At 38.2% G+C, this 15,978-nt stretch overlaps 1 protein-coding gene across 2 annotated transcripts in view; it reads right to left on the bottom strand.

Moving 5' to 3' along the window:
• The window catches only part of LOC124715343 (E3 ubiquitin-protein ligase TRIM37-like), a 291,007-nt gene that overhangs the window by 207,010 nt on the left and 68,019 nt on the right, over positions 1–15,978 (bottom strand). For both annotated transcript variants that reach the window (XM_047243092.1, XM_047243093.1), the window contains exon 4: positions 9,759–10,075. In XM_047243092.1, coding sequence (XP_047099048.1) covers positions 9,759–10,075 — 317 coding nt within the window. The remainder of the gene's footprint in view (positions 1–9,758; positions 10,076–15,978) is intronic.

Genomic DNA, 15,978 nt, shown 5'->3' with positions numbered 1-15,978 from the left:
CCATGTGAGCTTTTGCTTTTAAGTGAATTTATTATTTTCCTACTTCAGTAGGAGAGGTGGGTTGAATGTCAATTTTGTCAAACTGCATAGGTATTGCCTGTTCCATATACTGCTTTGTATTTCGTAATAAGTAGCTGGATCCTATTTTCTCTATAACACTTAAAAATTATTATTAAAAATGTTTTCAATTTCTGACTTCTTGTTAACAAACTTTTCACCGAGTTTGGTGGAAATACAGCCATCCTGTGCTCTCTGTTGCCCCGTTTCCCCTTTAAAAATATTCCAAATTGTTTTAATTTTATTATCAGATGTGCTAATCTCATACATAATGCCCATACTTCTGGACTTTTTAATAACTTTTCTTAATACAGAGCAGTAGTTTTTATAACGATTCACTGTTTCAGGATCATTAATCTACCAAGCTATAAGAATACATTTCCTTTTCTGTGTACAAGATATTTTTATCCCTTTAGTAAGCCATGGCTTTTTACATGGTTTCTTACAATTATATTTCACTGTTTTCTTAGGGAAACAGTTTTCAAATGTACTCACAAAGGTATCATGAAACAGGATAAATTTTAAATTAGCATCAGGTTCCCTGTACACCTTGCCCCATTCTAACTGTTGCAAGCTTTCCCTAAAATTTTCAATTGTTAAATTGTTAATTGAACACACTAATTTGGAGGACAGTTTTGCATTACTGTATGAGCTATTCCATATACTGTAACTAGCAGTACATCATGATCAGACAGACAATTCTTAACAGGAAATGTTTTATTTGATTAAATTTATCTTGGTCTAGGTAAACATTACCTATCAGTGTGCTGCTTTACTGTACCACCCGAGTAGGAAAATCAATAACTGACGTCAAATTGAAAGAACCAAGTACTACTTCAGGGTCAAGCCTTCTATCGGTCTCTTTCACAAAATCTACTCTGAAATCCCCAAGAACAATAATTTGCTTTTCTCTGTCTAACAGACAGCACAACAAAGAATCCAAGTTTTTCAAAAATAGTCGAAAATTTCTCAATAGGAACCTGTACAGCTACAATTATAAAAGTGCCATTACTTAGTTTAAGCTCACACACACATGCTTCTATAAGGTGGTCCAGTGATCGCGACCGGGCCAAATATCTCACGAAATAAGCGTCAAATGAAAAAACTGCAAAGAACAAAACTTGTCTAGCTTGAAGGGGGAAACCAGATGGCTCTATGGTTGGCCCACTATATGGCGCTGCCATAGGTCAAACGGATATCAACTGTGTTTTTTTAAATAGGAACCCCCATTTTTTATTACATATTTGTCTAGTACATAAAGAAATATGAATGTTTTAGTTGGACCACTTCTTTTGCTTTGTGATAGATAGTGCTGTAATAGTCACAAACATATGGCTCACAATTTTAGACGAACAGTTGGTAACAGGTAGGTTTTTTTAAATTAAAATACAGAACGTACGTACGTTTGAACATTTTATTTCAGTTGTTCCAATGTGATACATGTACCTTCGTGAACTTATCATTTCTGAGAATGCATGCTGTTACAGTGTGATTACCTGTAAATACCACATTAATGCAATAAATGGTCAAAATTATGTCCGTCAACCTCAACGCAATTGGCAATACATGTAACGACATACCTCTAAACAGCGAGTCGTTCGCCTTCCGTAATGTTCGCACATGCATTGACAATGCGCTGACGCATGTTGTCAGGTTTTGTCGGTGGATCACGACAGCAAATATCCTTCTACTTTCCCCACAGAAAAAAATCCAGGAATGTCAGATCCGGTGAACATGTGGGCCATGGTATAGTGCTTCGATGATCAATCCACCTGTCATGAAATATGCTATCAAATACCGCTTCAACCGCACGCAAGTTATGTGCCTAACATCCATTGTGTTGGAAGTACCTCGCCATTCTGTCATGCAGTGAAACATCTTGTAGTAACATCGGTGTAACATTACGTAGGAAATCAGCATACATTGCACCATTTAGATCGCCATCGATAAAATGGGGGCCAATTATCCTTCCTCCCATAATGCCGCACCATACATTAACCCGCCAAGGTCACTAATGTTCCACTTGTCACAGCCATCGTGGATTTTCCATTGCCCAATAGTGCATATCATGCTGGTTTACGTTACCGCTGTTGGTGAATGACGCTTTGTTGCTAAATAGAACACGTGCAAAAAATCTGTCACTGTCCCGTTATTTCTCTCGTGCCCAGTGGCAGAACTGTACACGACATTCAAAGTCATCACCATGCAATTCCTGGTGCATAGAAATATGGTACGGGTGCAATTAATGTTGATGTAGAATTCTCAACACCGACATTTTTCAGATTCCCGATTCTCGCACAATTTGTCTGCTACTGATGTGCGGATTAGCCGCGACAGCAGCTAAAACACCTAATCGGGCATCATCATTTGTTCCAGGTCATGATTGACGTTTCACATGTGGCTGAACACTTCCTGTTTCCTTAAATAACGTAACTATCTGGCGAACGGTCCGGACACTTGGATGACGTCATCCAGGATACTGAGCAGCATACATAGCACACGCCCGTTGGGCATTTTGATCACAATAGCCATACATCTATCACAAAGCAAAAAAAGTGGTCCAACTAAAACATTCAAATTTCTTTACGTACTACACAAAATTGTAATAAAAAATGGGGGTTCCTATTTAAAAAAACACAGTTGATATCCGTTTGATCTATGGCAGCAGGCCAATCATAGCGCCATCTGGTTTCCCCTTCAAGTTAGACAAGTTTCGTTCTTTGTAGTTTTTTCGTTTGGTGCTTATTTCATGAGAGATTTGGCCCGGTCACGATCAATGGACCACCCTGTATATGTTGTTCTGTGCAAAATTTTTTAGTTTCCAAATTTTTCACACTATGAAAGATTTTAACATATATGGCAACTCCTCTTTTCTCCATAGTTTCTCTACTTATGTGTGCTGCAAGCTTATATCCACCTAGGTTTACCATTTCCATACTGTGACTATATGATGTTCAGACAGGCATAATACATCTATTCCACCCTCAGTTTCTAAATCCTCTAAACTTCTACATCTTCTACACAAACATGAAGCTCATCTACTTTGGTTTTTAATTCCCTGATACTCTGATGCAATATACTAACATTATGTTTCACTGTGCTTTTATGAGAATCTTGGGACACACTAAACACTATTTTTCACTGTACTGTTACGAGACTCTTATGATAATTTGACATCTCTAGCACCTGCCTGTCTGAATTTCTCATTAAGCTTAATTTCAATCCATGTTGGATGAGCAGTGATCTTAGCCTAAAAAAACAAGTACTCCCACGAGTTTAAGTGCGCAAACCCCCCCCCACCCTTAAAGATTTTGCTACCATCCCAGCCAGTTTACCCTTCCTTTTCCTACTGAGAATATAAATGCTCAAAAAATGTGATCACAACACAAAATTTATAAAGTCAACTTTTTGATACACCCAATTGTCAACTCTAAGAGTGCTTTCTACAAAATCAATAAAAAGTTTCAAGAGATTATCAGTAAGGCTTATACATTTAAAGATAATTCTTGTGCAAACAACAGCTATGACCTGGCCGAAAGCACTAATGACATTCCCATTCCGAACAGAAATGAATCACATCTTTCAATACAGTGGACTTGTATACAGGTTTACTGGTAAATGGAAGATCACATTAATTAAAAATAAGATGCTTAAATATAAAAAGCTTAGTCTGGCAGAAATCTGTGAATCTGTAGAAATATTAACACTGGTACTACCACAAAACTATTTAATCTTTAGTAACAAATTTTGTATGCAAGAAGGTGTGTGATAAATGGGCTGCCTAGCTAGCTTGCTGCCCAACATCTACATAAACCATTTACAAACATCTTTTTTCAAGGCTGAAGTACAATTGAGCAGAAAATGTTAAATGTTATAAATGATATGTTGAGAATAACTTATCTGAAGGAAGAGAAGGGGAAACATATTGTTTTGCTAAAGAGCTTAACAAATTGCAACAAAATATAAAATTCACTGCAGATTAAAGATTGTCAAATACAATGGAAAACAAATTTCAAATGCACAAAAAAATCTGCAACTGATCTCACAATGAATAGTGCTTCATGTCAGCCACAGTAATAAAATACGGCATTAACTAGGGCAATGCTCAATAATTGGACATAATTCAATTGGATGTGGAAGATAAACTACAAAAACTAAATTACAACAATTCAACTGATGGCTCACAACAATGGTTATAGATATGGCATCACCAGCTTCACAGCAAAACTAAAAACAAAATAACAAAAATAGCTCTATATCCACAAAACACAAGACTGTGAAATACAGTACACTCCCATTTATCCAAATCTCGTTTATCCGAAATCCACTTCACCCGAACAAATTTTCGTGATTTTCGTGGCGCACACTGGAGCTGTTTAACGCATCATGCAGCTACACTTTTGGCTAGGTAGTCTGACACTTGACAAGTTTCAACTTGTCTGCATCTATAGGCATGCATTCGTTGGGGTTTTTCAGCAGTCTACTGCTAATCAGTGCACTGGCGTGTGTCAAAAAGTCCAAGTGATGTCAATTCGTGCATGTGTTAGTTGAAGTTTTAGTGTTTTTCTCATTCGTATTGTGTGGTTTCACGCTATTGCCATCTACTGGAACTTCTTGGAAGTACAGTACGTACAGTATTGCTCTATGCAGCATGATGTAGCCCTGTCTAAACAGACAACAAGAGTGCGATTTCAAACACTTTCCACCTGCTGTCAGTACATCAGATGAAGCTGAGCATTTAACAATTTAACAGTGAACGTACAACGCACTGTTGTGTTGCCGCATGGGCTTGGGTAGGGCAGGGGAGAGGGGATAGATGTATCAAATGTTTTTATTCGATGGCTGCCACATCCTGGTTTCAGAAGTCAAAAACTTTTTCTAGTGCGTCCCGAGTGTTGTCACGTCATGCATCTGCGTGTTTTCAATTTAATGTTTTGTGCTCGTGCTACTTGCTTTAAAATGTCCAGAGATGAAAGTGGCCAAAAACCAAAAAGAATCAGTCGAGTGTCAGTAAAAAAAATGCTGAACATGACTAAGGGTGCGAAACAAAAAGCAAATATGATCTCGCTGGAACGCAAGCTTCGCACTTCGTAGAGAATTGATGGTGGTGAGCCACCCGCAAAAGTTGCTGCAGATATGAACATCGGTAGGAATACAGTTACTGATTGGAATACAAATCGATCAGAAATTGAAAAATTTTGTTCCATCGAAGTGTCACGCAGTGCAGTAAAATCTCGAAAAACAATGAGAAAAGGTGCACATCCTTAGAAGAGGCCTTATTTTTGTGGTACGAACATATAAGAGCCAGAGATGTGCCAGTTTCAGGTCCTCGACTTCGTCAAAAAACAATAACTTTTTATGAGGTGATTGAAGGAAAGTAGCAAGAATTCCTTGGAAGTGATGGCTGGCTGGATTGGTTCAAGAAGTGCCACAGCATTCATAAAATTTCCGTCAGTGGTGAATCATTATCGGGGGATGAAGCAGCTATCGCTGATTTTAAGAAGAAACTGCACACAGTTATCGACAAAGAAGGTTATAATGATGATCAAGTTAACAACTATGATGAAACCGGTTTCAATTACAAAATGTTGTCAACAAAAACCCTTGCCTCTAAAGAAGAGAAAACGGCATCTGGATATAAAAAAAAGCACAGAAAGAGTTACTGTCCTCGCATGCAGCAATGCCACTGGCAATCAAACTGCGCATTACTTTAATTGGCAAATTCAAAAAACCAGGAGCATTTAGACGGCGACCAGCTGATAAACCTTTGCCATTGTGGTACATGAATCAGACTAAGGAATGGATGAATGGTGCCATCTTCAAAGAGTGGTTCCACACAGAGTTTGGTCCAGCTGCAGAAAAATATATGGAGGAAAATTAACTTCCTCAAAACGCACTACTTCTTGTGGACAACACTCCTTCTCACCCAGATGATCTACAAGATGGGGATATCAAAGTTGTGTTTCTCCCACCAAACGTCATGTCTCTATGTCAACCAATGGACCAAAGTGTTCTTGAGGCGATGAAAAAACATTACAGATGCAAGCTGCTGGAATACTTAATCGGTGTGATTGATGCTGAAGAAGATTTTGTGCAAGCTCTTAAAAAATCTATGTTTTAAGTGTCATTCATTGGATTGCTGAAGCTTGGAATCTAATTCCTCAAATTTCTCTCATTACGTCTTCGAAAAAACTCTTAGATCATAAAGCAACTTATCAGTGGTGGGAAGGAGGAGACAACGCCAACAAAACAAAAATGACATAATTTTGGTCAATTTGCTGGAGAAGCTACTGGGTTGTGAAGCGCGAACTTCGAAGATGTTGAAGAGTCAATGGAAAACAACTTTTTTCATTTGACTGCAGAAGAAGTCGTCCAAATTGGAACCAGTCAAAAAGCATCAGAAGAATGTGTGTCTGATGATGAAGCAGAGAAAAAGATTCCTCACACAGTCAGTTACAAAGCGATCCAAACTGCCCTGGAGTACATCAGCCAACAGGAGGAGGCGACTTATCCTGAAATCATTTGTTTCCAAGGTTGGACATATAGTGCTGCAACAAAAGTTTCTCAAGCCAAAAACCGAAAAACCACGACAGACTGTTTTACCAAAAAACTAAATTCTAATGAAACGTCCTAAAACTTCAATGTCCTTAAGTTAAAAGTTTTCTGTTTTTATTACTTTGAAGTTCCTCTAGACAAAGTTTTCATTCCTTTGAGTAATCTCTAGATTGGTTTCATAATTTTGTACAGTAGTTTATTTTTTTATTCAAAAGAGTAGGTAACAACATTAAAATTCCTGTTATTTCCTGCTGCCAAATACAGCAGATTTTTTCTGTAAGACCGCAAAATAAATTAGCTTTGTTATTCAGCATTTATAAACTTTGAGTTTTCAATCATACTTTGGCACCTTTTTAACACGGCAACACATTTTCTTCAGTCAAAAACATGCAGGCTTGTTCACAACCATATCAATAACATTCTACATACCCTACGCAAGTTTTACGATCATATTTTGTGGTACTGACGCAATTCCGAGTGTTTCACTTGTGAAAACAGGACTTTAGTTCATCTTAAATTTTCGTTATCCGAACCAGCAACAGTCCTGATCGGTTTGGATAAATCTGAGTTTACTGTATATCTGCATACCACACACTGGTAAGGTGGTGTATCAAACTGCAATGCTGTTCCATGCTAAAATTGTCCAGATTAGTTTCTACACAAGTATTGCAATAAAAGATAACTGATTCATAACTTAATTTTAAAAAATGAAGCACATGACAGATCTGTTATTTACAAAATACACTCATGTGTGGACCAAATTTTATATTTTGCTGGCCAAACTGGTAGGAGTTTTAACATGAGATATAGAGAACATATGGATGCTCTCAGACTCCACAGCTTAAATAAATCAAATTTCGCTTGTAACATAGACAATATGTGGACACACAGTAGCAATGAACAAATGAATTACTACATTTTGCTGAGAAAGAATTACAGATGTGTTGGAAGAAATATATAACTTAATTCACAAAAAACTTCAGAGTTAAGAATCCAAATGTATCTACAAAGTTTCATCCAATTTTCATAATGTCCTACTGGTAGAGAAAGTATGAGTACTGATACAGTTAGCCTACTTAGTTAATCAAAAACAAAAACCAAATGTTATTTACAAATTTCATTCAACACTGCCACCATTTTTTTTAAAAATAAATGTGTAACTCCCCGGCACAATCGAGGCTAAGAACAAGAATCTCTGTAGTAATGTACATCACAGGTATAGAAGTATTCCTCTACTGTAATGTCTTGTTCTTTGGTACATCCAATCAAATCACTATTATTTCAGATGTAATAATAAGTGGTGGTAAGTTCCTAAAGAACCAAACTGTTGAGTTCAGCAGTCCCTAGGCTTGCACACTACTTAATCTAACTTAAACTAACTTACGGTAAGGACAACACACACACACCCATGCCCAAGGGAGGACACGAACCTGCAAGGGGGAAGGGGAGGGGGGGGGGGGGATTTCAGACCTGAAGTAAAATATATAAACCTGTATACAAAGTAAAAACTTATGTACACTAGAAGATAATGAGGCCAGCACTAGTAACAGTGTAATAAGCCTTTCACTCAAAAAATGTACATTTAATGTTGCTTACAAGACTAATGTGAGTAATTACATATATTCTGTCATCCTTTTGTATCCAGACTATGGACCAGCACTGGCTAAGTTAGAAGCGAATATTTCTACAGGTTGCTATGCTTGAACTTATCCGGAGGAGGAGGAGGAGGAGGAGGAGGGGAACAGAGAAAGGGGCACAAGGAGATAGAATAATCGAAAACTAGAATTTAAAAAAATAATCAGACAACAACAGGTGCTTAGACAGAGAGAGAGAGAGAGAGAGAGAGAGAGAGAGAGAGAGAGAGAGAGAGAGAGAGAGAGCTACACCTTCCGTCTGTCCTGGATGCATGGAGTGATTCTGTTGGGATGGTATCATGACATAGTTGTACCATCTTCTGAGGCAAGCTAGCACAATACTATTGTACACTGTTCTTCATATCTTGGAAACTGGCACCAAGATGGAGTTGATGTCAGAGCTGGTCGTACTTGTTCTATCAGGGACAGATCTGGAAATCTGGTTTGTCATGGGAATACCTCAACACCACGCAGACAGTTTATTGAGACATTTGCCATGTGTGAATAAGCACTGTCCTGTTAAAAAATGGCACCACAATATTGTCACGTGGGAGGTAACGCATGTGGATGAAGGATGTCAGTGACTAACTGTTTGTGGCATCAGATTTTGCTCTAGCACTACTACTGTGACTTGAAATCATATCCAATGGCTCCTCACTATGACGCCAAGAGTAACACAACTGTGCCTCTCTCCATGTAGCCACCACACTCGTGGACAATGGTCATCTGGGGTAGTGCAGAACTGTAATTCATCATCACTGAACACAATTTGATGCCATTCACCAGCAGTCCGTCCTTCCTGGTCATGGCATCATTCCAGACACACCCATGTGTGTTGTGATGTTAATGGTAGCCTATACACTGGACAGTAATTCCTTAGTCTGGCTGTCTAGTCTCTGACCAATGGTGCTGGATGACACAGAATGTTGCAAGGAGTCCATTAACTGTTCTCAGATGGCAGGCAAAGGTGCAAAGGGTTTACATTGTGCTTGGTGCACAATATGGAAATCCTACCTTGTGGTTGTAAAACCTTTACAGTGCATATGCCTGCCCTCACCTCCACAAACAATACACTATCAGGTCACACACATGCTCCTCTAGATTCTGAGGAGGAAAGGATTTTATAGTACCAAATTCAATAGTAGGAGTTAAGAAATTCTGATGGCACAGTCTTGGAATGGCTGCATGAGGTATAACAAAATTTAAGTTGCAAGATAAGCTTTGTAAATTTTTACCTTTACATACACTTCTAGACAGGTGTTTTGCATTACCTGAGCTGCTGAATGCCAAAATTGTCTAATGCTTCTCATGAAGTAGTTACCACTCTACAGTTCATTATCAATAACTGTTGTTCCCACTTCCTAAAGACAATATTTTAAAACTGCTTATCTCAGCAACTTTATTACACCAACTTCTCATACGTATTATATGTGAAAACATGTATAAATTTCATTCATAAAGTAACTTGATAAAAGCTATTTATTTTAAGAATGACAATCCAAATATATTTACCTCTGAAAGTCTGCTGGCACTGGTGCTGTGACAAAACTAGCAACTGGTTTTTTTCGCACAGCATATAACATGAAAGAAAGATTGTGAGCACAGCTGATAAGCTCTGAACGGGAACAGGTATGAAGCTGATGTTCCACTTCTTGCAGCAATGATTCTAATTGTTCAGTTTCTTGTGTGAGCAGTGACTTCTGCCCTACCAGAGTCAACAGCTTCGCTTTCAACTGTGCGTCTAGTCGTGCTATCATTAGCTCCACTGCATTGCGAATCTCCCGCACCCGCTCATCCTTGGCAGCCCGTACTGCTTCAACATTCCGCTCCTGTATCATTATGCGCTAATCAGTTTATGTATATAATAAACATGGAAGCAGACTGTTGGTCTACACTACAAATAATCAAGGCAAATCTTTTAAATGAAGAGCTTTCCCACTTGCATCATGAAAGAGAAAAGATGTTAAGGGAAAGGGTGGTGAGAGAGATGGGTAGATAGGAAACAGATGATAATATGGCACCAGCAAGTTCAGTGCAGACTTGACAAGTTGGTTGTCACAGGGTAGTTCATGCTCACCAGTTATTTAATAGCTTGGTGTCAGTACTTTAGACCCATTTTACAAACCAGCTGAGAATTGAGGGTGGCTTCTATTCCTATTAGTCATGTTATTACACGTTTCCTATTGTGGTGTTACATACCACTCTAGATGGTCTTAAGCATTCTTACCAATGAATGAGACTCGCAAAAGAAAACCATAAAATAATTTATCACGCAGGAAAGTACCAGTATTGTGTGGATGTGTTATTTTATTTGCATGTGGGAAACCCTGCTGAGGGATGACGTGCATCTTCAAAATGGGATATTGTTCACAATAACGTCACAAGAAGAATTACCTGTGTGAACATGAATATAGAAGTTGCTAGTATTGCCAGCCTACTTTGAAATGTATTCTTTGGCAATAGTATGATGATGATGAGACACATGAAACATTATTAAGATGTCAAATTCCTGTTTTCTACAGACTTCTGCGTTGAAGTTTCATGCTGGATGTTATGATTTGGCAAAAGTTTGATGTTATCCAGTTGATGATGTGCGGTATATGTTTATGCACAATATGGATTTTATTAACAAAATGCCTTTGTATATTATTAAAGAGAAGTTAGAGTAGCAGTACCCTATTTCCTTACAACAACAATTACACAATGTCAAGACGGAGTTTATCATAGTCTTACTCCAGGCCACAATCAAGCAATGAAGTGTAACTAAGAAATAATATTAAATATCCATTAAATATATCATCTCCAATGAAGCAGAACACTGCCCATGGGGCGATGAACTTCTAAGAAATAATGAGTCACAGATAGGCACACCATAAAGACTGTCACAAATAAAGCTTTCAGCCAGTAAGGCCTTCTTCAAATATAGAACACACACACACACACACACACACACACACACACCATAAAGACTGTCACAAATAAAGCTTTCAGCCAGTAAGGCCTTCTTCAAATATAGAACACACACACACACACACACACACACACACACACACACACACACACACAACGATTGCAGTGTGGTTTCAGTTGCCAGAGACTGCAGTCGTGTGTGTGTGTGTGTGTGTGTGTGTGTGTGTGTGTGTGTGTGTGTGTGTGTGTTTTTTATGAAGGCCTTACTGTCCGAAAGCTTTTGTGACCGCATCTTTTTTGTGCCTATATGCGACTCAGTCTCTCCTCTATTAAGTGAGTAGCAACTTTCCGTTTCATAATATTATTACATTCCATCCTGGATCTTCCATTGTTTGAACCGCATGTGTGTGTGTGTGTGTGTGTGTGTGTGTGTAAAAAAAAAACTGTGCATTTTCTTTTTATCTTACTGCTGACTGTGCTTTTACATACACTTTTAGTTAGGAGCTTTTTGACTTGTACTCCGAGTCTCCTCTGAGGAAGCCATGTTTGTTAAAGGTGGAAGCTGAAGTATTACCACAAACAGAATACTGAAATTACTCCCAAAATAGAGACCAATTCTCTGTTTCTCCAGAAAATGGCTTTAATATCACAGATACACAAGCTGCCACTGCAACTAACGCTAGAGTCTGAACCAGAGTTCAGACAGATCAAGAGCAGTCTTTCTTACCACCTTTAGAATTTTCTTCTTAGAGATCTTCAGATAGTTTTCACTCTTGATGACAGCAGTGTATAGTCTGTGTGGAAGAGAAAATCCTGGCTTGGAATGTCAAGAGTTCTCTTGTTTTGTTCACATAATATTCACTGTCTCCAGGCCTATCTGTATTGCTTTCATCAACTGCAGTAAAAAATCTCATTACTAAATTCCTTCCAGGCTTGCTTTCTCTTATAACAGAGTGTTAAGTTCCCGAACAATTAGAGACAAACATCTGTATTGACAGTGGCTTCAAATAAAATTTGGCCAATAATACAGCTACTAGAAACAGTGTACCAACTCTGTTTTACTTTATGTTATTGTTTCACTGTTTTGTTGATAAAAGGCATTTGATGCACAATGTGGGGGTTTTCCATGGACCAGTGGAAGTTGGTCTGGCTATTTACATCACCATAAAGCTGAAACCAATCTTCAACACTAAAAATACAGAATTGGGTCAAGTTCAGCATCCACATTCTTTCTCTTTTTAAGCAATACTCAACATTTTTATCAGCAAGAATTAATGCCTGAACACACAAAATACGGTATTGTTTCAATTGCACAAACTTAAGTACAGAATGATAAGACATATGTTCAACACCTGCCAGTTGCGAAAGCTGTCCAACATTTATCTGGCATAGCTGTAATTTTCTGCTAAATGTTTATACCATTTCCAGAGTTCAAACTGAAGGCTTAAGGTAAGGCTTCTAATTAAAGAAATCATCACTGGACCACTACTTTCCTGTTTTTTGTAAGAATATTGGAATTCGCAAACTGTTTATTACAGCAATGGATAGGCACTTAAATATAAAAAAATTACAATTCAGAGATCAATTGGAGTAGTTAGCAACAATCCTCAACATCTTTACCTCACGAGTTTTAGTGGAAGAATCTTCAGAGAAAACTTATAGGATACTACAGGTACAGTTCCTGACCATGACATGGTGACAGAAGCTTGCCACCTATAGAAAGAGTGACACACGAGGGCTGCTAAGGAACTTATTAGAGATGGATCTGAGTGCATTTTATAGAAATTACCTCAAGCAGTTGGGTAACGATCCTTGAGGCAGTCTCTCAGATATCCTGCTAATTAATGAACTCTGCTGTTTGAGTCAATTAATTTAGTGCAAGAAATGCACGACCCTGAAGCCATTATAATGTCTATGATTATAGGTGTTAAAAGGGAAGCTAATAAAGGTACAAAAATATTTCTGTTTAGCCCATATAATGATGAATGAAATACATTGCAGAGAACAACACCATATGTGATCCAGCGACCACACAAATTCTTATTCAAAGGTTCTCTATGACATTAGCCACATTTGGGGATTGAAATATGTCAATAGTAAGCAGTGAAAATTTGTGCCAGACCAAACTCGGACCCATATCTCCAGCTTTATGCGAATGATTGCCTTAATCACCTCAGCCATCCGAACATGCTTAGCATCCAACCCAAATTCCTAGCCTGTTACACACTACTAGCATAGCATAAAGTCTAAATACTGGATCTGTTCTTCTTAAATTGATACACTGATGAGGATTGTAAAACTTTTCCTACTTGAAAGCATTTCACAAACACCAAAATTACTTGTACGGGGTACAAAATTGAGGAATAAATAATCATCTTAAATCATTAGCAAAGAAAAGGCAACTAGACCTGATGGGATATCAGTATAATTCTACATATATGCAGTAAATATCTAGCTCCCATTTTACCAGCAGTTTATAGTAGGTCACTACAGCAAATTAAGAGTTCCAAGCAATAACGCTTTTCAAAAATGATAACTGGGGATGAGCACATAATTATAACTTCATATCATTGACATCAATCTGTTGTACAATAAGAGAACAAATTTCACACTTACACAATACTGCATTTTTTAAGAACAAAAATCTCTATACGGAGCAACATGGATTTCACAAATAAACATTTATTGTAGCTCAGCTCACTTTGCTCATCTATCCAGATAATAGTAGTTAATGGTGCCCATGTCGATGCCCTGTTCCTTGACTTATACAAAGCATTTAATAAATTACATTCTATCATCTTACAAAGACAATACAAACTTAGATGGAATATAACACCAGGTTTGTAACTACTAACGACTTCCTATCTGACACAACTCAACACTTCATTCTTTACAGGGTGAAATCGCCAGCAGTAGAAGTAACTTTGGACCTAGCCCAAGGTAGTGACAGTGCCATTACTATTCGCATTATGTGTCACTGAAATGGAAAATAATTTCAGTGAGGTTGCTCTTGGGTGATGCTGTTGTGCATAGGAAAAATGCAGCATCAGAGAATTGTAGCAAAATGTAGGGAAACCTGCAAAAGAATCAACACTGTCCTGGGACAGGCAGTTAATTCCCAACATACATAAATGTAACAAAATTCACATAAATGGACAGAAAATGTCCGTGGTGTAATCAAACAGTGATTACCACTAACAAAAAACAGTAGCAAAATTAAAACAGCTAGGAATATATGTCAAGAACAATCTTAAGAGGAACAATCAGATGAAACAACTCATACAAAAATCCAACTGCACACTGATATTCAGTGGAAGAATCCTAAGAATATGTGATTCACCTACAGAACTGGCAGCTTGCAAAGGCCTCTTTTGACCAGTTATTGAGTACTGTTTGTCAATATGCGGTGCTCAACAATTGAGATTGGTTAAAAAATGTTGGAGAAGAAGAACAGCGCCCTTCATTTAGTATGTGCGAGAGCACCACAGAGTTTGTCAACAAACTCCAGTGGCAGAGATTTTGAGAGAGGCATTGTGCACAACTACAACTTATCCCTCCCTTTTTGATGAAATGTCCAGCCATTCAACACAAGGAGTGACATTACATATTATGGTTGGGCAGGTTTGTTTATTGATTGCCATTTTTTATTTGTAGTTCACTGATACTACGAGTTTATATATTGCCATTTGGAGATGGTGCATGGAGCTGTGGACGCTAGAAAATAGACTGCCAAGTGGAGAAATATGAACATTTTCAATATATTCTTCTGTTTGAGTTCAGTAGAAGGGTCACAGCAGCAGAGGCAGCCAGGAACATCGGCACCATCTATGGGAATAATGCCATTGGACAGAGCATGGAAAGAAAATGTTTTAAGGAGGATCATTTTGATATTTGTGACTCTCCACATTCAGGAAAATCTTAGTGGTTTGATGAAGATCTTTAAACACAATAATCCATGTCAGTAAACTGGCAAATGTGATGAACTGTGATCATTCCACCATCATGTGGCATTTGCATGCAATAGGGAAGGTTAAAAAATTGAGTGTATGGGTTCCGCATGCTCTAAGCCAAAATCATAAAAATCAGCGGGTGGTCATATATGTATCTCTGCTTGCTCGTCATCAACTGGCTTGTGAACAACACTGATCATTTCTATCCCGTATCATTACTGGTGATGAGAAATTGTGTCTTTATGTTAACATAAGGAAAAGAAAGGAATGGCTGAGCCCAACCATAATAGCAATTCCCTGTACAAAGACCTCCATGCATCCACAAAAAATAATGTTCTGCATCTGGTGGAACAGCAACAGTGAGGTGTAGTATGAATTGCTTCCCCGAAGTGTAGCCATAACTGTTGTCATTTATAGAATAGAGATGCCGTAGCAAATCGCCAAAGCTGGTAACCCAATAAAATAACAGTTTGGAAATTAGACAGCTGAAAGGTGTTTCATTTGACATTCTGTACCGAACTGCCGAGTCTTGCAACTATCTCCGAGAAGATGGACATACAGAGGCTGTCATTTATCAACAACTGAGACATCTTGCAGACACAATCCAAGAGCAACAACCAGGAAGACTGCATGAAGGGATGCTACTCCACGATAATACCCATCTGCATTCTGCTAGACTGACAAAAAACTCTATACAGGTGATGGGGTGGGAAATCATTCTGAACCCACCCAATCTTGCGTCCTCAGATTTTCTCTTTTTCCACTCACTATCTAACAATCTTCAAGAAACTTCCTTTCAGATGAAAATGCACTCTGAACATGCGCCAAGAATTCTCCACCTCAAAACCACGTGATGTCTGCAGTTGTAGAAC

Source organism: Schistocerca piceifrons, chromosome 1 (assembly GCF_021461385.2).
Source record: "Schistocerca piceifrons isolate TAMUIC-IGC-003096 chromosome 1, iqSchPice1.1, whole genome shotgun sequence".
In the NCBI taxonomy this organism is placed as follows: Eukaryota; Metazoa; Arthropoda; class Insecta; order Orthoptera; family Acrididae; genus Schistocerca; species Schistocerca piceifrons.
This window is presented reverse-complemented; position numbering and strand designations above follow the sequence as displayed.